Raw genomic sequence first — 26786 nt, 5'->3', positions numbered from 1 at the left:
CTTGCTGATTGGTCAGTAGGATATACACCCCTGCTGCTGGACCTTAAGGCAAACTTTTCTTGTATTTGAAACATTCAAATCCAGCCCCAGCTGTCTAGACATTTTTAAGCAATCATAGCTTTGTGTTTTGTCCAAACCCTGACCCAACATTCAGTTTTTCAGAATCCTGAAAAGTGCAGAATTTCAGCTGACTCAAGCTGATGATGACTAAATTACCGCCGTTCAATGCATTGAAGAGCCTCTCCTTTTTTCATATGAAAAGATGTCACTCTGACACAACTTTGCTGATAAATTATAGGAAACCACAATGGCAGGTTTTTACTTTATTCAAGGTCATAAAAAATGTTTTCAGAGTTTAGCAGAAACAGAAAAACTTTTACTGATTACATTGTTCTGAAAATATGGAAGGCAGAAATGAGGCAAGATGTTTACTCCAATGGCTCATTGTTAGGGGCTGAAATTTAAAGTGCTGCAGTAATGGCCAGACTGTGGCACTTTCCACACCAAAGGCTATTCACTTCATCCTCTGCCTCTAATAGGTCTTTGCACCAAGTTAGACTGAAATCTGTTTTGTACTTGTTTTTTTTTTTGTTTTTTTTTACAATATCCTGCTAAAACTCAAACAAACAAACACGAGCAACAGCTAACCTCCTAGGCACAGGTAATTAGGGAAAAGCACGTTGTCCTGAATCTCGAGGAGCTTTATGCAAGCAGCTGTGGTGGAACAAACAGTTTCAGAGCTGACGTTTCCTCAGATCAGATGAAAACAGTCGGTTTCATTCTGCAGACTCACAAAGGGTTTTATTGCCTCTACAGTATCGTACTCATTGACACTGCTTGGCTCAGAGAGTACGTTGACATTGATCTCCACCTACAGAGGCCTTCATAGCCAGCACAATGCTATGAGTGGTTGTTGTGTTGGGAGTGGGACGCCTCCACATGATAGCTCACTAAGGCTGGTGTTAAGTGCTGGCTATTATATCAAGTAATACTGTAGTGTACTTGACTATATTACAGTACAGACATCAAATACACAAGAATTATAGGGCCGTGTGGTGTTATTAAATGTATCCTGCATTATACATGCCATGATATGAGAGATATGAGACACATAAACCTGAAGACACACTTCCTGCTTGCAGGATAAATAGATTTAAACGCAGAGAGGGACACAGAATAATGTGCCTCTTGTTCTGTGGGAGCGCTCAGTAGGAGGTTTTGGGTGACAAAACCACAGCTCTCTGTACTAATGCCCTCCCAGCATGCCTCTGTCTCAGATGGTTCACACTGCCCTGGAGCAGGTCATGATATTTCATTTTTAGTGTCAGATGGCCTGTTGGGCCACGCTTTCATCTTGGCTCAATGGCTGAAAGGACTCGGGGTTTGATATTTACCACTGGCCAAGCGAGTCAAACTGGCCATAACTCTGCTCTTTTCTCACTCTGCATGATGAAAATGGTATTAGGGTGTGAGATTTACGGCAGATCAAGGTGAAACTTAAGGCATTTGATGTTTGAGGGTTGTGCCAGTGTATTACGTGCATTTTAGGACATAGCTCTTCTTGTAGTTACACAGTAGCTGAAGTTGTGCAGAGTTGAAATGGATTGAGGAGCCATCTGAGAGTAAATGTTGAAAAAAGGTAACAAGATAAGCTTAAACTTCTGACAGACAATCAATTCCATCTGCTTTCTTTCTCTGAGAAAGCTGTGTTAAATGTTGAGTACTGTTGGTTTTAGTTGTGTGGTCTTGATCGATTCCTCCAAAGACTGTGCACATATTCGTGCTGCTGCTTCCCCTCGGGCTGAGTCCAACGTAGTCGTACAGGAAAGGCCTGGTGGACCCTTAGGAGGATGTAGAAACTAAATCATAGGCAAATGTCTGTGATGCAGAAGTGAGGAAAGGTAAATGCAGTTAAGGATACATTTATGTCAATTTGAGTGCAGTAATGGCATTCGTCTGCTCATTCATGCAGCTCAGATGTTAGTCTTCAAGCAATTTCTTCAGATAAATATCCCAAAAGTCTCATCATTTCCAGTCAGTAGCAGATTCACTTGATTTACCGAACGAGAAGTCACTTGGACATCCCTTTTTATAAGGGCTCCAATCACTGCAGTCCCAACAATATTGCATGTGGCAAAATAATAGATGACTTTCCCTCCAAATAAATCTCTATTTTCGAGTAATATCCTTTGTCGTCTGTGTCTCTCAGAGTCATAATATTTTTTCATTCCATCCACTTGTGTGATATTGTCCCCTCAGTGCCAATTTAAGCCACTGTGTCACACCCAGAGTTGATTTAATATCTCTGCTTTTCCAAATGCTGCTGCTGAAACTTATCAAGAAGCTGTTTTTCTGAAGCTATTTCTGCTTATTCCCCACGTTGTACTTTATGGATGTGGTTTGACTAAGATAAAGTTCAAATGTGCCCCACATAAATCCAGCTGGATCATGTAATACATGTGGAAAATTTCTGAGAAGTGAAAAATAAGAGCAGCGATTTTCATATAAACCATGCAGGAGCCAGAATGAGATGGATTAAAAAGTCCCTTGTGCTAATGAAATTCTTTGTCCAATTTAGGAAGGAGAGTTTAAGCAGCAGCAAATGGAACAGATGGGGGGATTTTTATATATTTATTTATACTACTAGTATTTATCAAGGGAGGATTTGATGAACGTCTTGGTCTTGCCACATGAACAGCAAACAGTCACACCTGGCAGAAGCATCGTAGCTTTTGGGATTTAGGGGCCCAGCTTGAGGGTATCTGGATGGTAGCACTGAGCATGTGAAGAGTGTTTATCATCATCTTTCCCAGATTACTCTGAGTTAATACTCCCAGTCTGTCTCCCCTGCAGTAATTATACAGCCCTAGTCGGGGTGTGGATCTATGGCTTCTTCGTCATGGTGCTGCTGGCCCTGGACTTCCTCTACTACTCAGCCATAAATTACGAGCTGTGCCGGATCTACCTGGAGAAATGGGGTCTGGGAGGGCGCTGGCTGAAAAAGGCTCGGAGTCAGTGGCACAGGTCCATGCCAGAGGAGAGCGAAACCCAGGACCAGGTCCAGCCCCAGCCCATGGTTCCCAGCCACTACCAGCCCCGACATAGCCTCCGAGGGGAGAGCCACAGCCCCACGCTCCTGCCCTACAACACCTCCACCGCATGGTGAGTTGCTGCCTGACACATGAACACTGCCAGCCTGCAGTTTGGCACAGATGTCTACTATAAAACTGCAAAAATAAGGAAGTGCCAGGATGTAATGTATGGGAATGGCTAGTGTGACGTCATGGACCACTTCCGTGTCCTACGCCGCGGTGCACTGAATGAAAACACAATGGCAGTAGCGAAAGAACCGGTCACCTTTTTCACTGTGACATCTTATTTTGCAGATTTTCCGAAGTCGGTAAAGCGAGGTCTTAACTCTTACAACTCAAACAGAGTGGCAGGTGGTTTTAAAGGGAAAGATTCCCAGCAGCACACTCTAGCGCTAACTTGTGCGGGGAGCACATGGCTAATTTGCATATGTAAATAACTACGCATCTCTTTACACTAATCATGAATCCATAACAGTTAAAATAATCTTAGCCAAACATTTTTAGCAAGTCAGTCCAAGTATTGGACTCAATTAAATCCAAGTCACATAGACCCATATCCTAGTCAAGTCGAGTATTTTGGGCAGATTGGTCAAGCAAGTCCAAGTCCCCAAAACTGGGACAAAAGTCTCCCTCGGCAGACTTTATTCTTATAAATTAAAAGTATAAACTTATTATCAGAGACTTTAATCTCGACCACTTTTAGTTTCTTTTGTAATGTGGCCCAAACACTCCTCGTAACACAAAAAGATAACATGATTCAAGCGGCTAATACTAGCTAGCTCACGTTAGCTCCCGGTGCTAAATGTATTTTCTAAGATTAGAAATCCGACTTACCTTATCAGTGTCAGCCATCTTCTCTTCTCCTTTTCGTCCAGAGGAAAGCAGTAGAAAGATATCGTTTTATTTACATCATTTCTATTGTTGCAACACGGGACACAACACAGCACCATTATATCGTTGGTTTGGTAGGACACGGAAGTGACGTTTTTGGACTCGATGACGTATTTACTAGCCATCCCCATAGTTTTAAGTGAATATTGCAATTAGAAACCAACTGATTATCAGGTCAGACAATTACCAGATCAAATTCAGTGATTTTCAAACTATCTGTGTAGTTTGTTGTTTTTATTTTAAAGTTAAATATTAAAAATCCACAGACTGCAAAGTGGCTCTGTGGTTAGCACTCCCGGCCTTCCTGGGATCTTTCTGCATGAAGTTTGCGTGTTCTCCCTGTGCATGTGTGGGTTTCCTCCCGGTTCTCCGGCTTCCACCCACAGTCCAAAGACATTCTGTAATTCTAAATTGTCTGTAGGTGTGAGTGTGATTGTTTGACTCCATATGTAGCCCTGTCACAGACGAGCGACTGGTCCAGGGTGTCCCCTGCCTTCGCCCTAAGTCAGCTGCGATAGGCTCCAAGTGACCCTAATCAGTTTTAAGCCGTGTATAGAGAACGGATGGATGAATATTTGTTTTTGTCGGACAAATGTGTTTTTCTCACCCGCTGTGGTAATCACATCTGAAAGTGGTTTATACCGGCGGATTCATGAGAATCTAAGCTTTCCATCGGTGTATAGTGTTTGTATAATTGTGTTTGCAGCCGTCGGACATTCTTGAAATTCCTATGCAAATTAGTAGGTGTACCGCCGGTGGTACACCTACGACGCACTGAAGCGTAAAGGGTTAAATTAAAATAAATGTTTACACCAAGATGTTTATTTTTATGTATCAAGTCCATTAACTTAATTATCATAGTTGACACTGAAATACACAATACAGTACAGTAACATTTGAGAATTTTTTAAAAAATGCATCTTTTGTGTAGTGGTTGTCCCACTGATTGTTGCCCTACTTAGCAATACCAGCAAAGCATTGCAATGACCAGTTAAGTTATTCTGAACATATTTGTGTTGTTTTGTTTTTTCGGTTAATTTAACAAAATAATTTATAAGTGAAGAATGGGCACAGTGAGGTGCTGGCCACTGGGACCCCCAAAACACACGTATAAATGTTTCATTTATTAAAACATGCTGTGCTACTCCTCTAATTACCTTAATTTAGTTAAGAGTACTATGTTTATTTCAGAGCTTCTATTAATTTTAACCTCCAACGCACATTTAGGTAACCCAGCTGAAGCTCTGACATCACAGTGATGGATACAGAATTTCTATAATTGGTAAAATTATAGTGTCCAGTCAAACAAAAATGTGGTTTGTTTATATCGGTTCACTGTCTTTTATAGTTCAGAAACACAAAGCAAAAACACAACACAACAAAAGGACTGAAGCCTTCAAAAGCGACAGCCGTACAGTAGGATGAGTTACACAGACTTGTGCTGACTATTGCACAATAAAACTTATTGTGCTCTGATAAGCATATTTCCAATGCAGACTCTGTTGCTGTTGTTCAGAAAAACAATGAATGAAACAGATTCTTGGAGTCCGCATTCAGTGGTCCCTTTAAGAAATGTTGTTTTACATAATTTCTTTGTTGCACAGTTTCTCTTTGGATCTCATTTTCTTGTCTTTGTCTTTTTCTTTCTGCTCTCTGTCTTGTTACATAGAATGCAGCAAAGCAGAGACGCCATCTAGGAGGACAAATTAGAGCATTTTTAGCATACTTTCCCCAAACCAACAGCGAGGAAGCTCAAACATCAGGCTTCCTGCTTCCTTGAATTCCTCGTTGAGAGCTCCATGCAAACACCACCATAGATGCAGCACACACACACGATTACAGCCAATCAGTGACGTTATAACTGGTTCCTTCAAAATCAACGCAGCAGTCTGGATTACAGACTTTATTATTTTAAAAATCTACCCTTCTGCCACTAATGGATACTTTTCTGCAAAACATCTGATCTGTGTTTGGCTTTCATCTGAAAATAGCTGCACTCTGTCTCTACTTCTACTTCTTTATAAAAGAGAATTTTTGGGTTGAAGAAATTTCTTGGTTTTAAGTCTGACCGGCTCATTAGGGAGCTGTCATTATTAATGAATAGAAAAGTACAGGATAATGTGAAGGCTCCACTGGCCGCCTGGGGCGCCTAACTCAACCTGAATGAGCCGACTCTGAGTCACATTAGAAACCATTCATGGAGTTTCTGTGGCAAAACACCATCTGCTATCCTTTCAGTTTATCTTTTTATTACCTTTGAGAGCAGTTGCAGGAGGTGCGTTAGGCTGCATGTGACTGTTGTTAAAACATAGGAGATGATTTACGATGCCAGGAGTGTACAATAACACACTGTTGCCGCAAGGAACTTCTCTTCTTTTGCCAGGCATTGTTCAAACTTTCATAATATAGCTACACAATCACACAGCAGAGCCTGAACAAACTAACATTTTCATGCAGTCAATTTTTCATTCAGTTCTCCGTCTCAGACACCGTGCACCCTATCTGTCTGACTGGAGCTCAGTGTCTTCCTAGAGGTAGACATCTCTCTGGGTCATGATAATTTAATGTGGGCAGAGATTTGACAAATGGCTGTGAGAAGCAGTGTGGACTGTGAGAGCCATAGATAGAATAGCTGGGATGCTGCAGAGGGATCTTGGGGCTGCTCTGCTGGTGGAAATATGGTTAGCTAAGACTGGACATATCCACGGAGCATCCTCATTAGACGTGAAGTCAGTTTGGTATGATAGGACTCATCAATCATAGACTGGCTCGGTTGACCTCTGCTGGCAGGATTCCAGCTTTGAGCCAGAAGATGTCTATTCAAAGGCGCTTGAATCTGCAGCAAAACGCTCGTTGTCTAAGTGAGTCTGGAAAACGAGAACATGCTAAGTTCATGCTAATTCATGCTGATGATGAGTAATGAGAACTGCAGATAGTGGTGTGGTATTATCTTGTGCAACTGCTTTTCTAAATAAAGGTGTGACCGCTTTTTAATAAGCAGGACACCATTTAACAAGAGCTAAAAATGCTCATGTATAATCACTCACATCAGTAAAAAAAAGAAGTGACAGATGCTGGGAGCTAAATTCAGCCGCAAGCAGTTTCTGGGGCACGATTAGAATAGCCTGTTTTGCAGTTTCACTCAACGGAGCACTTCTCAGAATTCAGATAATGCTTCTATTTTTTCATAAATGTGCTAAACAACCAGAGTGGGTGATACTGTATGTATGCAGATGATGTTGCCCACACAGTGAGTTTTACTTGCGGGGCCACAGATCTTCATCCCCAGAGAGGACCCAGGGTAATGGCTCAGAAAACTAGGTCCACTTAGTTGAACATCTGCTGGCCAAATGTAAACAAACAGAGACGGGGTCAAGTCCCACAACTGGCACGGCAGCATCTAAAAACAGCCTGATCACACAGCAACTTAGGAATCCTCCACAAATGGTAACCAGTGCAGCAGAGTAATCCTGACAGCCATTCGAGAGTATCAGATAATTTCTCCACATATACAGAGAAAGTGCAGCTTGGTGTTCAGCGTGTGGGATTCCTGCTTACCATATCGCTACGTGAGCAGGCTGGTACTGTATGTACTGCTGCAGATCTGCTGGGGGTTCGGTGTGGGCGGCCCGAGAAACTGTTATTTTCTCTCTGTGGATACCCTTTATTAAAACCTCTTATTCACATATTCACTCCAGTTTGAACAAATAAAGGAACCTTTAGTGTCTCATTCTTCACCAAATGATGTACGAACCAGACGAGAGCGAAACAACGGGTCTGCCAAGTCAGATACTGTGGTTTATCTTCACTTGATAGGAAGGATGCACTGTGCTACACTGCAAGCAGGAAATTGCCAGCAGATGGGAGTTTAGTCACAGGGTAATGTGGCACTTACAACCACGTCAATGATAGATAAAAAGACAATATTTCAAATGCTACTGTCTGAAAGTCAATCTTTTCCTGTATTAATTCATGGCGTGATCACTGGCCTGGGTGCGTCTTTCTCTGCAGTCATTGCTGCTAGTTTGATTGATCTACACAGGCTTGTAAATCAAGTAAAATGTCAAAGAATGAAGACCTGAGCCTTCGAATGCAGGGATTCCCATCTAGATTTATTTGTACTGTAAAAGGTTATTTTGCAGTTCAGATGCTGGGTATTTTCTCAGCTAATTTGAAAAGCTTAAATAATGAGTTTGGAAAAAAATATCTACATATTTGTGTTCGGGAGAAAATAAGCACACAAATAGGATTGGTCTAAGGTTAATCTTCACTATATTTATTTTCATGGTAACCAATAATCTCCCAGCTATAATGACTCAATAGGACAGTCCTGAAATCCACTGTGTTGTAACACCAGAGCAACACTTGCACAGTTGTTTGAAAGTGAGCGCAGAAGGCAAAATAGCTGCAAATAACAGATACATTTGTGAAATAATCTCTTCCGTTGCTTTGAAACAGAGGACACTAAAACCTGATTAAACCTACTTTAAAAAAAAGAAGCAGATAAGCTGAAGCAACAATTATTCCAGGATCACAGTCTTATTGTGGGCAGTCTAAGGCACACCTGTGCACTAATCATAGTGTCTAATCAGCATCTTGATATGGCACACCTGTGAGGTGGGATGGATTATCTCAGCAAAGGAGAAGTGCTCACTGTCACAGATTTAGACAGATTTGTCAACAATATTTGAGAGAAATGGTGATATTGTGTATGTGGAAAAAGTTTTACATCTTTGAGTTCATCTCATAAAAAATGGGAGTAAAAACAAAAGCATTGCGTTTATATTTTTTTTGAGTGTAGTTTGGGCAGAGGTAAGCCAGGCCTCCTGTTTCTAGTCTTCATGCTCAGATAAGCTAACTGGCTGTTTCAGTTGTGTTTGCATTGATTTCTGCCAAATAAGGCAGACTCACTTCCTTTACTATACATGGAGCTCTTTTGCTTACTGTCATGCATAGTCACCTTTCTGAGGCCAATTCTGAGCCAGGAAAAACACCGGATGAACGATCGATCGGTGGGATTGATTTTCTCATCTCAGCAAAATGTCAGATTACTCCTTTTAAATATCCAGTTTAAAATCCATTTAAATTATTGCATCATGCTGTGGTGGTACAACAACTACTGGGAACCTCTTCAATAAGATATTATAGTATCACAGGAGAAAAAAAATCAACATTTTAGCATCACTCGTCTTTGTGGGACTCTCATGCCAGCCTTCAAACAGCACTGATCTCAGCTGTTCCTAGAAGTTCTTGCTTTGTTGCCAAAAAGGTCTCAGCAGCTCTACAGCCCAGCCTGTTATCCACCCATGGCTATTAGGGCATTAAAGTTTTGGCCGTGTTCCCAGTTTGTGCCCACACCTCGTCCACTTCTTGCAATTAGTGGTACTGAGAAGCATCTTCTTAATCTGGGCATCCTGACACGACAGGGAAAATTTAAAAGATCTGGCAGTGAGAGTCTTCTATATCATCACCTATTTGGTATTCCTTGTGTAGTGTGCCCGCTCTGACACTCTCCCTCTCAGAGCTAAAATAAATCTGATCTGCTGCTGTCATCTCAGTCTGGCTTCGCTGCATAGTTTAAAGAAATTTATTTTGTCTTTAGTCAGTGCTGATCATGACTTACTGTGCAAAAATAGCTACGCAATCAAGATTAAAAAAGAGAAAAGAACCTGCTCCTTTGCTCATGCTTGGTGGCAGAATTAAAAATGCATGATTCGACGCTGGTTTAATGTATGCTGAGCATCAGCCAGAAGTGTCATAGATAAAAGTGTGAGGATTTAGATGTTGGGCAACATCAAATGACACCACTGCAGATCAACCAGAACATGTCACATAGTCTCTTGACGTTTGATAAATCCCTTGGCACCGATCTCCAGCAGCCTCTGGTGCCAGTGTCCACCCACTCACTCGAGGATGGCAGCTTACTGGGCCAGCTGAGCGCCGCCATTGGGTAGACTGGTCCATGTGAAGTGGCATCTGTCACCACATTCAGCGTATACCTGACTCACCCGCCGTCGTAACACTGCCTCTTTACAGTCAGCCTGCAGTGACTCAGCGTTACCACCCAGTCTAGTGAATTCAGACTCTATCACAGTCTGTCTGTTACATCACTTTGGTCATAGGCGGCCGTCTCTACCGCCAGCACTTAAGCCCCTTGCTCAACTGTCTGCAGAGCTACTATACTTTTCTCAACTCAGGTGGGCTGAAAAAAGCATTTTGCAATTTTTTTCCTTGTTTTTTTGTGTCAGTACATGATCAAAGCCCAGCTCTGTCTCCTGCATATTTACATCCATCTTTGAACTCGCTGGCTGGTTTTCTATGGTAATAATAGAATTGTACATTATGAAATTATTCCTGGCCTGTCTGTCCGCAGAGCGCCATGCCAAGACCTTGTCCAATTAAGCCAACACCGTCCATGTGGTGTGAGTTAATTAACATCATAGATGCTACAAAGGCAGCCAGATGCAGAGTTCTGCCAAAGGGAGAAAACAGGAGAACAGGTTTACCTCTTTGAAAGCTGTGGAATGACTTCTGGCATCGCCCAAAGCAAGCGAGGTTGCAGTTTTTTCTGCCTATTTTTGTGCAGAGTTTGTGATCTTTTATTAGATGTGTTGTCACGCATTTACTTTATATTTTAGTCGTTCTCTCTAGAGTGCAGTAGAATACCCTTCAAGTCCTAAAAGCCCCGTGTGTCACTTTTCTGATTAAAAAAAAACCCCAACATTGCTGTGTCCTTCGAAGAACGCAAGGTAAAACATCAATAAGGTGAGGAAAGTGGAAACTTATTTTCCCATTACACTATAGTTATATTGTTTTGGGCAGCAGAAGTGGGCTCGGTGGATGTGATTCATAGAGCCAGGGTGGGCTTAAAGTCTTTACAAGAATTACAGACTTGTAAAATATTCCTGTAAATCTGATTGCTTTTTGAAAAGCAAAGCTGCCCCATTTTATTAGTTTTTGTGTTTTTGGGCCTTGAACTGATTTTGGAGCCAATGTGTTGTTATATAAAGATCAGTGTGGAACATGAAGCTCAGAGCGCACACATCGTAATCCGAGACCGTTTTCAGCCATGAAGCTAAAAGCATGTCTGTGTTGTTCAGTAGGATCCAAGCAATTTTTTCCCAAACAACTTCTGTGGCAACTAAGTGGAATTTGATGACGCAGACGTGAACTCCTGGCTATAAAATTGCTTTTTGGAGAGAATAAAGCAACAACATATCCTCCATTTCTTAACTGCTTTCACTGTGTGTTCCATTTGTATAAGAGCTTTAAAAAAAAAAACTACATCTGTGATCCTACAACATGTTTTCTTTATTCACTTGTTTTTCTATTGATATAAACCATATCTCATGGCCTTCATCAGTAGGTGGAGTATGCCAGTTGTCATGGAGATAGCTACATTGTTATCACATGTATGGAAATGTATTCACATAGTAACAGATGACATCAGCTCCTCATGACCCTCTAAAGCAGGGGTGTCAAACACGTAGGCCAAAACTGGCCCACCAGAGGGTCCAATCTGGGCCGCGGGACGACTTTGCAAAGTGCAAAAATTACAAAGAAGACATGAACTGCAGATTGCACATTTGTAAAACTATAAATTTAAAATAATTTCAAGATCATGACAAGTTGTTTTGATCATAAAGTGAAATACTACATTGTTCACTGTTCTTCTGTTGCTTTGTGTCTCATTTTTTGTAATATTTTGTCTTGCCTGTGTTGTTTTTAGTCTTCATTTGTCTCACTTTTGTCGTTTGTCTCATGTTTTTATTGTTTTGTTCCTCATTTCTGTTGTTTTGTGTTTGCTGTGTTTCAATGGGGTATTCCTTTTTTGTCATCTTGTGTTCGCTTTATTCATTATTTTATGTATCGTTTTTGTTGTTTTGTATCTATTTTTCTCTTGCATGTGTTTTTTTTCCATTTTTTTGCCGCTTTGTTACTTTTTTGACTAATATTTTTTCTCTTTTTTGTTTTGTTCCATGTTGTTTGTCAACTTTTTTTTGTCATTTTGTGTCTCATTTTTGAACTATTTTGTCTTGTTTTGGTTTTTTTTGTCTGACTTTTGTCGTTTTGAGCATAAAGTGAAATACTATATTGTTCAGTTCCAGATGTCTAAATGTTTTGTGCCTTTGTTGATACTCTGTTATCTGTTCGTTGTAATGTGTAAACTGAGACATAATATTGTTGAAATTGAACATATTCTTCTTCAGAAATTTCTGGTTGTTCCTAATGTTTTGTAAAAAGATAATTCCTTAAATGTGAACATTTTCAGAATGTACTTTTATTGCACTAAATCAAATGAAAATTTGGAGTTGTGGTTATTTGTAGGTTATAATGCTCTGATTTTACTGGTCCAGCCCACTTGAGATCAAATTGGGCTGAATATGGCCCCGGAACTGAAATGCGTTAGACACCCCTGCTCTAAAGGATAAAGGAGGTATGCTGTAGCTGATGGATGGATGGATGGATGGATGGATGGATGGATGGATGGATGGATGGATGGATGGATGGATGGATGGATGGATGGATGGATGGATGGATGGATGGATGATGGGCCTATATGGATGTGTAATCATACATCTGTCTCTGTTAACAGATGGTTTCTGGTGGTCCGTGTGAATGACCTCATCAGTCCATCCATCAACTCGCCTTTCCAGTCGGTGCTGGAACTGTGTTGGTCACAGTAGAGGTTTTCATGATTCCACTGTGACTTAAGAAACCAGGGTTGTACTCAATGTTTTGAGTCTGTGTGTCAATATGTCTGATACCCCAGTGGATCTGAGTTTTGTCAGCTCTGGTCATAAAATACATTTTAGAAAACACACGGCCTGAGAAATATGTGTGCTACTAAATCACATTTTCTTATTGGGATTTGATTCACAGGTAACAAATTGGTTGGAAATGTTTTGTGCTCTGTAAATCCATTACTCAGAGGGCTACAGAATGTTTTGTTGTTGGTGTAGGAGGTGAAAATAGGACTTTCAATAAAGGCATGGCATTTTCTCAAGACAGGTGTGTAGAACAGGGACAGCTTCTCAAAAAGTCTCCCATACACGGTTTAACTTGCAAAAATACATTTGTCCATCACATTTCAGTGCCAGATCTTCATCAGGCGAATGGTTTGGCATCAAGAGAAGTCATCGTAAATATGGATTGGCTCCAACTAATCATGCAGTTTAATGTCTACGTACATAACTGATCAGTCAACAAGTCCCACTGGGAAATGAACCTGGTAGTGTGTCCCAGACTGTGTGTGGCTGGAGAAGGAACGCCAACGAATTATTGTTAATAAAAAAAAGGGGGACATGCAGATAATAATATACCAAATGTGTACATGCAGTGTACAAATCACAGGAATGAGTATAAATCCACTTCTTGAAACTCGTAGGGAAAAGAGTCCAACATTTTCTACCTGAGATGACCTCTAGATCACAGACTGCTGTGTTGTCGGCTTCTGTTGTTCATTCAGTCTCTTGAGTCTTCCTGTTTCAGCAGTCTAATGAAAACCAGAAGCATTTTATAAAGCAAACCAGAGCCGGTTACATCATCTGATGACAGAGGTCATCCTGTGAGAGACACTGGATACATACACAGTACAACGAGAGATACGGCATGACAGAAAATCCATTCTGAGGTTCCCTGATTACAACTAAATCATCTTCATGACAAATCAACCACTCCTGATGAAAATTCCCACATTGGATTAAAAGCTTCTGAAAAACTGTAAAAGTGTCTTTCATTTCTATGACCAAGAATGAACTTTTAACGCTCAGTCTCTCTTTTCATTTCTCCTGGGCAGAATAATGCTGCGAGTGGACCAACAGAAGAGTAGCAACGCCTGGTTTCCTTACATGGTACAGAGGAGATGTCCCACAGTCGCCCTTCTCCGGACCGCTGACACAACACCGCTGGTGGGCTAGCCATACTGTAGTAGTTAGAAGTGACTACTGCCCCTTTCTAATGAGCACAAAACACCCCTGGACTGACAGAAGCAGGCCTATATGGCAATTAGAAACAGCTGAACAAAGGCTGCGAGGACACAAAGAGGAGCGCACTGCTGCCGCCACAGCAGAGCAGAGACAGATAAATTCACCTGCTCATGAAACGGCTGTCCAGGCCTGGTGTATCCCAAACAAATCTCAGCTGAACTGGATAGACTGTACTCGCAAGTGAGAAGGCTTGCGTGTTTAAAATGGGGGGAAAAAAGGCAAAAAAAGAGCTCATCTTTCTAGATATAAAATGTTAATTACACTGCTGTGTCATTTTGTGTTCAGTAGCAGTTAGACACAGTTGTGGGTTATCTATTTGGTGATTTATTTATGTGAACTAGTCAGAGAAGTATATGAGTGGCGAACTTTCTGAACATGTAACGGCTTAGGTTGATGCTGAGCATCTCACTTAGAGTAGAATGTTTTGTTACCTACTGAAACCAGACAAAAGGTCTGTTGAAAAACAACATCTTGTATGAAATGTTTTCTCCTTCGGCGAAACAAGTGATTTCTCTGTATTGTGTCTGACGAGGACATACAGTGTCACCGCTGTAGGTCGAAAGGTTTGACTGGAGGTCATCAAGATTTCTCTCTCTTCATCCAAAACATTAATGAGGATCAGGGATACCTTTACAAGCATAAACTTAACCTAGAAACACTTCTGATATCCTGACTTATACAGTTAGTTCATGACAGTGTCCTCCTTTACCCCATCCAGCAGCTTTCCTCAGTACTGGAGCTGCCTGAATCTGCTTAGCAATATGATGCTAGTTCTTTTTAAGTTCTGTATCCCGCATTGCTAATAGACAATTGTAAGTGATTAGCCATAATAGAAAATGGAAAAAAAAAATACATCCATTAACCCCCCTCACTGTCAGCAATAATGTACAGTAGCTTAATCAGAGGGATGATGTGGTATGTAGAAGCCAGAGGGGCCGGCAAAAATGAGCAGCGTGTAATCACTGAGGTGTATCATAGACGTTTCAGCTCAGTTTGCAGTTAATAAGAAGGTGGAGTCGATGACATGGACATTTCTGGATGACGAACTCATCTCAAAAAGACCTCCAAAGATTTCTGTGTCAGCTTTGTAGGAGAAAAAGGGTTCAATAATGATCAGTGTGTGAAGGAGAGCTCTTAGTTTACGGCTGCAAGTAATCATTACTTGCCCTCTCAGTGTGGTGAACGATGGCCGTTATAATTTACAGCAGCCCGGGGTCATGTGTTTGAATGTTTGTTTTATTTAACCAACAGCCCAAGAACTGAGATTTTCTAAGCAGTGATTATGTGGCATTTGGGTTTAACAAACAGCGAATACATTAGTAAAATGAAATAATCTCGCACCACCACTAAAGATTCATTTTATTCTTAATTATTTAGTTATTTACTCAGAAAATGTTGAAAAATACCTCCAGTAGTTTGACGATGTTGTTGTCTTTTGTATTTAAAACAACAGTCCTCATTCAAAGATTTAAATCACGATCACTTGGACGGAAGATAGGCAGAAAATTATTACATCGGAGGAGCTGAAACGAGAGAACAGTTTGGTATTTTTGCTTGATAAATGAATGAATAGCTGCAGAGTTATAATCAGCTGACTGATTGATAAACAGTTTCAGCTCTGCAATGAAGGAAAAGTTTTTACCCTCACGGTCAAACTTGAATCAACCATCCATAAAATGCTGCTGCTGTCAGTTCCACTTTTTACATTATCGAGGAGGTGTGAGGTACAGTAGGAGGAGGGAGTCCCAGTCCTCCACCTGCAGCTGGTCACCTGACAGCTGTTGATGCTGTGCGTTCACAGGATCCCCGGTCGGATGAAAAGCTAACGGGAGCCAGCCGTGGGACCTGAATGTGGCCTACATCTCTCACCTCCCTGTTTCATGAAGTTTAAGTGGAGCCTAACAGAGCTGCAGTCGAGTGCCGTGAAGGGGCCTGCCAGCGTCGTCCTCCGTTATCAGCAATAATATTCAAATTTGCTGAGTTGTTAGAGCAAGTTAATTCCCATTTCAATAGCGAAAGTTTAATTGCGTGCGCGCTCCAGCAGACTTGTGCCATCGCTTTCAGGGGCAGAGAAGCAGGATGTGTCCAAGTGAAATAATTGGCCCAGAGTTCAGCAGTGGTTCAAAATTACTCTCTCTCGATCGCCCTCTCTTTCTCCCCCGGCTAGCTGCCTCCTTATTCCCACAGTGTGAACAGCAGCAGCAAACAGGGAGGAGAGATTTTTAACAGGTGCAGCAGGACAAAGCAGATTTAATTAGTCCTCAATGCTGCATAAGTGCGGAAAAATCGGATGTATTAAAGAGTATGTTGCCTTTCAGGGCTTCATGTTGCGTGTTTTGACCTGTAATAAGACAGAAGAGGTTTGCTCTTATCACCGATAATGTAATACAGTAGTCACACCCAGGGAATTATAAAAGCTGCGGTTTGCCTTTCATGAGTAGTAGCAGGGTCAACTATGGATTCCCTCATAGACAAATGAGGAGCCTTTCCCCTGTTTTTTTCTGTTATTTTTTATTTTTTTTAATGTTACAACTTGGTTGTGTGATGTTTTCTGTTTTGTTGAAAACAGTCTGGCCTGATGTGATGTGGTACTGTAAATCGTATCCGCTCAACCCTCTTCCCATGTTACAAAAAAATGTTAAAAAATGTAAAAAAAATAAATAAAAAAAAAGACGATGGGAAGAAGGAAGCGCACATCTGTTTCAGTCTCTCCAGGTTGTCATGGTAACAGTTGCCTTACAGTTGAATACCCACCTGTACACAGAAGCTTTGTAGTGGTTGATACCTCACTTTTTGGGTGTGGTGGTGATGATGCTAATGTGCACCGCGTTCTGTCTATGTATTTCCTACTAGATAGAATGTTCAGTACCGTTTTCGGTTGGATTGTTCTTGCACTTGTTGACTTTGTATCGTCACGACAGGGAGAAATAAAGTTTTATCTTTTCCAGTGTGTTTAAATCCCTTTGTGTCAAGTGCTCTTTGGAAAAAAAAAAAGAACACTAAAAGCCAAGTTGCTATGGCAGCCTGAAGCAGACAAAAGTTAGTTTGAGGTTATTAGAGTCGAAACTATATATTTTTTAATGCTGCTTTTGAAAAACATTCTACTTTAATCCCCCGTTTTTCTCTGGCTGCTGTAATTTTGCCAACTCCAGAGTTTTCCTGTCTTCTGAGGTTCTTGGTGAACACATTTAATCATTTATCCATGTCCTGTTTTACACATTTTTTGGCAACCCTTCATTTTGTCAGCTAAATTGACAACTGTAGTTTGCATATTTTAACTGGTTAGGTAGCTAATTATCATCACTCAGTGAAAACACATTGTGTCCAGCTGTTGGGTTTAGAAATGAAATTAGAATAAAAGGCAGAATTCTTGTTTAAAAAAGGGGGGGAGGGGGGTCTTACATATGCACTTAATGATATATATTATACTATCTTAAAGCCACATGTTCCACATATAAAGCATCAGATTGCTCACCAGAGAAATGATCCATGTAGAGTGCAGTTTAGAGTGAATTATAAGGACAAACTTGCCTGAGCATCTCTTTAGATTAGCTACCAGGGGTCCAGTTCGGTATTCATTTAACTCTTTTGTTGTCCTGCAGGTCGAAAATGGACCCATTTTAAAGTTTTAAAATAAATTTTTCACAGTGACACTTCTGATGTCCACATTTTCAACATTTTTGGGAAATCTGTGAACATTTTTTGGTGGAAAAAATTTTTTTTTAATTGTTTCTTAAGAACATTCACCAAAAAAATCTACTAAAATCCAGCAAATTTCACTGGATTTTGGTTGATTTTTTTGTGAATGTTCTTCAAGAAAATATTAGAATTTTTACTGACATATATGTAATCACTTTATATATCTTTAAGATTTTTTGGAAGATTTTTACTCATTTTTTGAAAATATTTACAAAAATTTTCTTGCCAAATTTGGAAGATTTTTTTAAAATAAAACTTTTAAGGGAAATTTTTAAGGAATTATTGGAATTTTTTTCAGACAAGGAAACAACATTTTTTGGTGCCCGTAAATAAGGACAACAGGAGGATTTGTACTCTTATGTGTTTTTTTCCCATCTTGGCCTCGGTATGTGGCAACACTTATTTGCTTTGCGACAGCCAGTGTCAGCTCACATGCCAGTGAAAATTAGCTTGAGCATGAAAAATGATTTGGAAGCAGCTGAGTTCTCACACCTGGACCGGCAAAACATGCAGATTTGCTTTGCCTTGACATGAACTCTGTTTAAATAGCAAAGAGCAGCGTGCAAAACATTCAGGTAGCTGCACTTTTCATCAGTTTAACCATCATGTTCACTGGTTAAAATTACAAAAGACAGTGGCAGGTCATGTCTGGTGTCACTAATTAAAATTAATTCTGTGTAAAATGGGGCAAGCTAAAAAAAACAACAACATTTGTTCGTTGTCGGCTTTGTGTTTTCTGCAAGCCGATGTTTGAGCTGAGCCAAAAATCTTTAGTAAGGAAGAAGTCTGTGTAACACCACTGTACAATCCGAGTGGTCGATGTTTTTCTGTACTTCCAAGTTATCAGAGGCCACAAATCTGTTTTGACAGTTTTAAACTTATTTCATCTCAGTTCGATTGGAGTGACACTTCTTCTGTGTTTTTTGGTAAAACCCAAAATTTCATTGCAAAAAACACATTTTTCATTTTGTACATGTACAAAAAATAAACTCAGAGAGTACAGATGAGCACTTCTCTCTGTATAAAGAGACATACTGTCATTAAGGGTGACCAAAGCACCAGGAGTGTAAGTTTGGCTTCAAATGCTCCGTTTAATCCATTTCTTTTTTCCTGATGCCTTTGGTTTTGGTGAAGGCCATAAGAAAGAAGTCATCCACCTCCCTATATGATGAGTATTGCTCTTTAGACAGCCCAGAGGACTCAGTTTTTTCATACAGATAAATCCAAGATGACGAAACTAAACTACGACTGGACTAAAGATTTAGCAAACAGTCAGTTGAAGAGGAAATATAGATTAAGTTTTTATTTATTTTATTGACTCGCTGAGGTGGAGAGAAGGAAAAAGTTTGATCTTGTTTATTAACTTATGAGAGGTTAAAGATAAAATCTGTACGTTATTGAGGTATTCAGTGGTGTTCTTTACTCCATCGATGACCTTTCACTGCCTTTTGTCTATTTCAATACTTCACAAGCCTTCGAATGACTGAATGTTTGCTTTTTATAAAGTCAATCAATACACCATGAGGAGATGTGTCCAGCCTTAAGGCAGTGACCTTTTCAGGCTGGCAGAGCAGCATCCAAAACTAGCCAGCACAGAGACATCATTAAAGCAGCACCTCGCTTCAAATCAGGCACCTGCTGCTGCCGGCCTTCACGAAGGCAGCCAAGAGTTTGTTACCACATTGTCAGGGTCCCTTTGAGCTTTCCTAATAAGCTCTGGCTGCTACTTTCACCTGTCCCTCATCTTCCTCTGCCAATCAACCTGCAGGTTTCAGCTCATCGGTCTGCTCCTTCACGCTGCCATCTTTTCTCCACTCGATCCATCTGTGTCCTCCTCCTTCCTGTATGCCAGTAACCGACGCTCTTCCCATCTGCACATATGAAACCAATTGCCGCCATCCATCACCATTTAAAAACCATTGTCTGGATTTCTACATCCTGCTGTTATTGAGGAGCCTGAGATACATCCTGCCAACATTTATCTATTAAAACTCCATTAGGCTTCGACTCTGCAAAGCCCTGTCTGCTCCGGCCGGATCTTCTGTGGCACTGACACCACATTAAGATCCATTTTAAGCAGATATTAATGCTACCATTCAAGTAGCTTTCATAAGTAACTACGGCAGAGAAATGGCAAAAGTAATACATGACAGCACAAGAGCGGCTTATGATTTGATCTTCTTTGTCATATTCTATTGAAGTGATGTAATTGTCTCATTTTAATTCAGTTAGAATCAATGGTCTCCAGCTGTTTTTGCTTCATGAGACTCCCAGTTACTTGTCACAGGTTAGATACCGTACATCTACAAGATTTTAACTAATGTTTATTTTCATCATCAAGTAGTCTTCCTATTGTTTTTCTCTTTATCAATTTTGTCTAAAATTGATCAGAAAATAGTAAATAATGTCCTTCACAGCTTCCCAGACTCAATAGTGACGTCTTCAGAAGTCTTACTTTGTCCAACCCAAAGTCACACACCCAAAAATATGAATTTATTATCAAAAGAAATAGAAAGTATCCACATTTGAAACCGGAATAGAAGCTGACCCAACTGAATTTTTGGTATCTTGCCTAAAAAATGACCAAACATTAAACTATCATCAACATAGTTGTCCCTCCCAACCCGCTGGCCAGCAGGCAGATGGATCCTCCCATATAAAGAGCCGGGTTCTGCTCAGGGTTTCTTCCCCGTTAAAAGGGAGTTTTTTCTTGCCACTTAGGGTTACTCTGGGGGTTCAGGCATATGGGTTCTGTCAGGAGGCAATTTGAGCTGTAATTGGCACTGTATGAATGAAATTAAATTGAATTGAACAGTTGTGATAATCAGTTGCAAAAATTTTCTGTAAATTAACAAGTCTATCATTAGAAAATGTGTTATTTCAGTTTTGAACATTTCAACAAACAAGTGAGGTTCCTCATCAGACTCATTGAGATTATAGATCATAGAGGTCTGAAGGTTCCACCACTATTTTAGAAGAGGAAACAAAGATTTGAGAAAACACCATTTGTGCAGCAGAATTATGTTTTTATCTTTCTTTGTTAAGCGTTTTCTAACCTCTCAGAGTGTTTCAGTGACACTGATGGTCCAAAACCTGAGGTGGGGAACCACTGGTTTAAATATGATCAAATATTAAGACAACCTATTTGAAAAACTGTATATGTACACATAGTGGCAGCTGGTGGTGAAATTTGTTGGGTGGGCTAACAAATGAATAATACCGATTAAATGGTTAACACAGCTGCAAAACCAACATCACCTATGATACACACAGTTACATCAATTACAGGTACACTATACTTTTTTAGTGCTCTACATCAACACTCTCTCTCACTCACTCACTCACTCACTCACTCACTCACTCACTCACTCACTCACACACACACACACACACACACACACACACACACACACACACACACACACACACACACACACACACACACACACACACACACCACTACAAAACGTGTTCCAACTGCAACGACTGCCCACAGATAGCCTGCTGCAACTGTCTTATTACAACTGTTTGGCGACATGTAGTGCAAAACACGCCTTCAGTACAACAGATGACCTCAGCAAAGACAAGGTGTCACAGTCCTTTAACAGGTCAACATGGGCCTACCTTATTTGAAAAGAAGCTCACATCGACGGCCGATGTGATCCCAGTTTCTTAACTTCCAGCTTTTCCTCCAAAGATATTGAGGAAAATGGACATGAAAGCAAATAATCCATTTCGTTCATGCTAACGCCCGCCATAGCTTAACCTTTTCTCGCTGCGTCAAAGGCCTGTGGGCTGACCGAAGTTAGCCCAAATGATCAGTAAATCACAGGGGTGGGACATGACACCTGTCAATCACTTACAAGAACGAAATGAATGAAAGCGGACTGTATCTGCTGGGGCTGTAAAAAATAAGCCCATTTAGAGATATTCTATGTTTTTCTTTTGACTGATTGGTGCTGTTGCTACCTTTGGTTTCACCTAAACTTAAAACAATCTGTTGTAAGTTATTTGAAAAATATTTTTTTCATCTTTTTGTGTTGGCCTGGGAGGGCTTAGCCCTGTTAGCCCATTTATACCAGCCGTCCCTGTGTATACAGACTATTTACTTGTATTATTTAACAAGTAGTAATTTGATAACTTGCATTTATAGTTACTTTATACACACTACCATTCCAAAGTCTGGACTTTCCTAGGCATTTTCATGTTTTCCATGAAAACTCACACTTTTATTCATGTGCTAACATAACTGCACAAGGGTTTTCTAATCATCAATCATCCTTTCAACACCATTAGCTAACACAATGTAGCATTAGAACACAGGAGTGATGGTTGCTGGAAATGTTCCTCTGTTAACACATTAACAATGTCTAGATTGTATTTCTGATTAATTTAATGCTATGTTCATTGAAAAAAAAGCTTTTCTTCAGAAATAAGGACATTTCTAAGTGACCCCAAACTTTTGTTTACCTAAGCAGTATAGGTAATCCCACAAAATCTAAGCTCCACAATCATCAATCATGAATGGGAGCAGCAAACTAAGACAATTCATCTATGCATCACTTAACAATTGTGCACAATGAAACTACAAAAATGCAATTCTTTAAGCAGATGATGTATTTTTAAATGTTACTTAAGCCATAAGTGAATGACAACAAACAACAACAGAAGCTCAGCAGTAAAGAAGACACTGAGATGATGACATGTAGGATAGTAAAGCGGGCTGTCACAAACCCAGTGATCAGGGTTGAAATGTTTCTAATGCTCAGCCTAACATGAAATGTGTGGCGAAAATGTGACAATGTGTGACAAAAGGTTCAGCAGGCTCCCCGTGAAGCATAACCGGAATACGATTATGCAAATACCCTGTCGTGTTTACATTGCTAAAGCCAATACAGCGTCGTTCTCAGCAACAGACGTAACTTTCAATGAGCCCTGAAAACAACAGTGAGAAGCACGGGAGAGAAGCATGCACAATATCCATTCAGACCCTGATGCACGATGCTCACACATGAGCAGCAATAGTTCGCCGTTACGTAAATCAACAGCATGAAAATGTACATGAAAAATGAATCACTGTCAACCATGTCAAGAAATTAACTTGAAATTAACGTGGACGGTATCACTGCACATAATGTAACAGCAGTAAAGTAGAAAGCAGCCAGCAGACACCACAAAGACATCAAGCAGATCTAAGAGAAAAATGAAACAGCCAGTTTCATAGTTTATTGATAATCCCAGGCACATACACACGTGGACAAAATTGTTGGTACCCCTCAGTTAAAGAAGGAAAAACCCACAATTCTCACTGAAATCACTTGAAACTCACAAAAGTAACAATAAATAAAAATTTATTGAAAATTAAATAATCAAAAACAGCCATCACTTTTGAATTGTTGATTAACATAATTATTTAAAAAAACAAACTAATGAAACAGGCCTGGACAAAAATGATGGTACCTCTATAAAAGATTGAAAACTATTTGACCAGAGTGACATGATTAACTCAGGTGTGTCATTTAATTGACATCACAGGTGTTTCCAAACTCATAATCAGTCAGTCTGCCTATTTAAAGGGAGACAAGTAGTCACCCTGCTGTTTGGTGAAAAGGTGTGTACCACACTGAACATGGACAACAGAAAGCGAAGGAGAGAATTGTCCCAGGACATCCGAAAAAAAATTATAGACAAACATCTTAAAGGTAAAGGCTATAAGACCATCTCTAAACAGCTTGAAGTTCCTGTGACAACAGTGGCTCATATTATTCAGAAGTTCAAGACCCACGGGACAGTAGCCAACCTCCCTGGACGTGGCCGCAAGAGGAAAATTGATGACAAATTGAAGAGACGGATCGTTGGAATTGTATCCAAAGAGCCCAGAGCAACCTCCAAAGAAATTAAAGGTGAACTCCAAGGCCAAGGTACATCAGTGTCAGATCGCACCATTCGTCGTTGTTTGAGCCAAAGTGGACTTCATGGGAGACGACCAAGGAGGACACCACTGCTGAAAAAAACTCATAAAAAAGCCAGACTGGAATTTGCAAAAATGCATGTTGACAAGCCACAAAGCTTCTGGGAGAATGTCCTTTGGACAGATGAGACCAAACTGGAGCTTTTTGGTAAGGCACATCAACTCTATGTTCATAGACTCAAAAACCAAGCATGCGAAGAAAAGAACACTGTCCCTACGGTGAAACATGGAGGAGGCTCAGTAATGTTTTGGGGCTGCTTTGCTGCATCTGGCACAGGGTGTCTTGAAAGTGTGCAAGGTACGATGAAATCTGAAGACTATCAAGGCATTCTGGAGAGAAATGTGCTGCCTAGTGTCAGAAAGCTTGGTCTCAGTCACAGGTCATGGGTCTTCCAACAGGACAACGATCCAAAACACACAGCCAAAAACACCCAAGAATGGCTGAGAGAAAAGCGTTGGACTATTCTAAAGTGGCCTTCTATGAGCCCAGATCTGAATCCCATTGAACATATGTGGAAGGAGCTGAAACATGCCATTTGGAGAAGACACCCATCAAACCTGAGACAACTGGAGCTGTTAGCTCATGAGGAGTGGGCCAAAATACCTGTTGACAGCTGCAGAACGCTCATTGACAAATACAGAAATCGTTTAATTGCAGTGATTGCCTCAAAAGGTTGTGCAACAAAATATTAAGTTATGGGTACCATCATTTTTGTCCAGCCCTATTTCATTAGTTTGTTTTTTTAAATAATTATGTTAATCAACAATTCAAAAGTGATGGCTGATTTTGATTATTTAATTTTCAATAAATTTTTATTTATTGTTACTTTTGTGAGTTTCAAGTGATTTCAGTGAGAATTGTGGGTTTTTCCTTCTTTAACTGAGGGGTACCAACAATTTTGTCCACGTGTGTAAAATTGTAAGAAAAAATGAAAGCTGCTACCGACCTCTCGCTTTTACAAAGTATTTTTCATGTTTTCTTTTTTTTTTTTTTTTTGGCTCTTTAACCCAATAGGAAAGTTGTATATAACCTTTTCATTTTGGACTGTTAACATTCAAACTATGATGGACTTGTTTCCTTGTTTATGTGAATTACAGCATCATTAGCTACAGCATCTGCCTGTTATGTAAAACTAGTAAGCTCAACAACAGTATCCTGAGGGCAATTAAGTGACAAATATTGTGCAAGCACAGCACTATATACAACCCTGTCAATTTCCACTTCTTAGAATGTTTACTGACAATTATCACATCTAAATTAGAAATAATATACGTTTTTATCCTTGGCGACCCTAGGCAGTCAGGTTGTAATGTTTTTTGAGCAACACACCATACTATGACGTTTTTACCAGTTTGACATGTTCAGGTGTTCTTTGTGTGAAAACTCAGAGATTTCAGGTATTAGAAGGTGGTTTTCAACTTTCTTTGTTAACTTTCTGCTTCAACTTTAAATTAAATTTCTTTACTAAGCCAGCCCTCTGGACTTCCAGTAAGCTGTGTTCCTATTAGCTGTCCAAGTGGCTGCTTGGTGTTATCAGGAACACCTGAGCAGCCCGGTGTCTTCCTGCTTTATGCCTGCAGTCAAGCATTTCTTCTGCTTCTCTTCAGTGAACCGGGTTTGGCTCTGTTGCTTTAATTTGTTCTTTAGGCGTTGGCTTGGATGCTTCCAGCAGTAAAATTGTCTTTAATGTAGTGATGGTGAAATCGAAGCTTCATGAAGCAATGAACCACTTTAACACATCTGCTTCCAGAATGACACATTGCTTTGAAGCATTTGACACAACCAAAAGAGTGACATCTGCTGATCCTGTGTCAGAACTGCATCTAAGTGAAAAAAAAACTGAAAAAGCCTCAGGACTGCTTGTCTCACACTGCTTTTTACTTGCAATATTTTTAAAAAAAAACGTTATATATGTATGTTTGTGTGCATATATGTGTAGTGTGTTTTTATGAATGCATATGTGTTGTGTATGTGTGAATCTATGCATATGTATCTGTGTGTTATTTAATGTATTTAATGCAACTGGATATATCTAAACTAAATTCTAACTAAATGTATACTCTCCTTAACTTCTCTCAAAATGACAAATGGCAAATGCACTAGCGTAATCTCCTCCTCTCAAAAACCCACAATTTGAGTGAATCAGACCCCTTTTTAAGACCTGGACAGATTGAAATGTCCAACCCCTTCAAAGTTGGCGTGAAGCACCGCGACACGCGATGTGACGTAACGAGGCCTCGCTCTCGATAGTCACGTGATTGTGGGCGTGCTGAAGCAGAGATCGAAACACTGTCTCGGAAAACTTCCACTTCAAAAGCTCGGCACTGTGTCGAGCAAACTGGCTCGAGCTTAACATCACTACTTTAATGTGTATCTTGGTGTGTTTTAGGGCTTTGTACAAGATAGTTGTCTTGGTAAATGTGGTTCTTTAGCCACAGTTAGCACATGGTGCTAATGTGTGCAGTGATTAGTGGATTTGGTGCAGCTGAGTTGTGTCTTTATCTTGGCTGTAGTGAGTCTTTAGAGGATTTTGGTCAGACACATTCTGTATTCTTGTTTGTGAACCAACATTGGTTGTCCAGAAGGTAAGAGTTCCTGTCCTGATTCTCTGTTTAAAGAGGTTCTCTGGTAGGCTGCAGGAGACTTTAGCGTTTGGGTTGTGCTAGTTTGGTTTTTGTACAGTTTCATTTGGATGACTATCCTGAGGCCCCTCCATGTGGTTTAGTGAGGTTTTCTGTAACAGTTCTACAAAGCAACCTGCAGCAGAAGAGACTTTGAGAGTTTTTAGGAAGTTCTGGAGACCAGACTTTAAAGCAGCAGAAACATTTGTCAGCAGTTTGAGCAGGAGAAGGTGAGCTTCAGAGTAGAAATGAGAAGGAAACCTTCTTGGCCCGTGTGGTGAGGTCCTGTACCAAGAGTTTGAGCAGGTTGTGAGGAGTCTGTAGTTCTTTGGTCTGAAAGCACCAGAAGAGTCGACTCATTAAAGGAGAAAACAGGAGATATTGTTGGTTCTTCTGTTGCTCTGCAGTTTCCAGTTTCCTTAAACTGAATATCAAGTTTCTATTTTACATGATTTACTGTGTGAGCCCAAGAAGACTTCAATAAACTCCCTCCATCCCCTGGACACAACATATTTCATTAAC

General features: G+C 40.3%; 1 protein-coding gene across 2 annotated transcripts in view; it reads left to right on the top strand.

The window, feature by feature from the left end:
* Positions 1 to 16930, top strand: part of shisal1b (shisa like 1b) — a 44401-nt gene extending 27471 nt beyond the window's left edge. The window contains exons 4-5 of one of the 2 annotated variants that reach the window (XM_051952185.1): positions 2854 to 3162; positions 13783 to 16930. In XM_051952185.1, the coding sequence (XP_051808145.1) occupies positions 2854 to 3162; position 13783 (310 nt within the window). In that variant the 3' untranslated portion in view covers positions 13784 to 16930. Of the gene's footprint in view, positions 1 to 2853; positions 3167 to 13782 lie in introns of those variants that run through there. The other variant, XM_051952184.1, reaches the window with a different exon arrangement.
* Positions 16931 to 26786: the final 9856 nt, after the last annotated feature.

The sequence above is a fragment of the Acanthochromis polyacanthus genome, chromosome 8 (assembly GCF_021347895.1).
Source record: "Acanthochromis polyacanthus isolate Apoly-LR-REF ecotype Palm Island chromosome 8, KAUST_Apoly_ChrSc, whole genome shotgun sequence".
Taxonomy (NCBI): Eukaryota; Metazoa; Chordata; class Actinopteri; family Pomacentridae; genus Acanthochromis; species Acanthochromis polyacanthus.
Note: the sequence above shows the minus strand (reverse complement) of the source record. Positions and strands in the feature narration are given on the sequence as shown.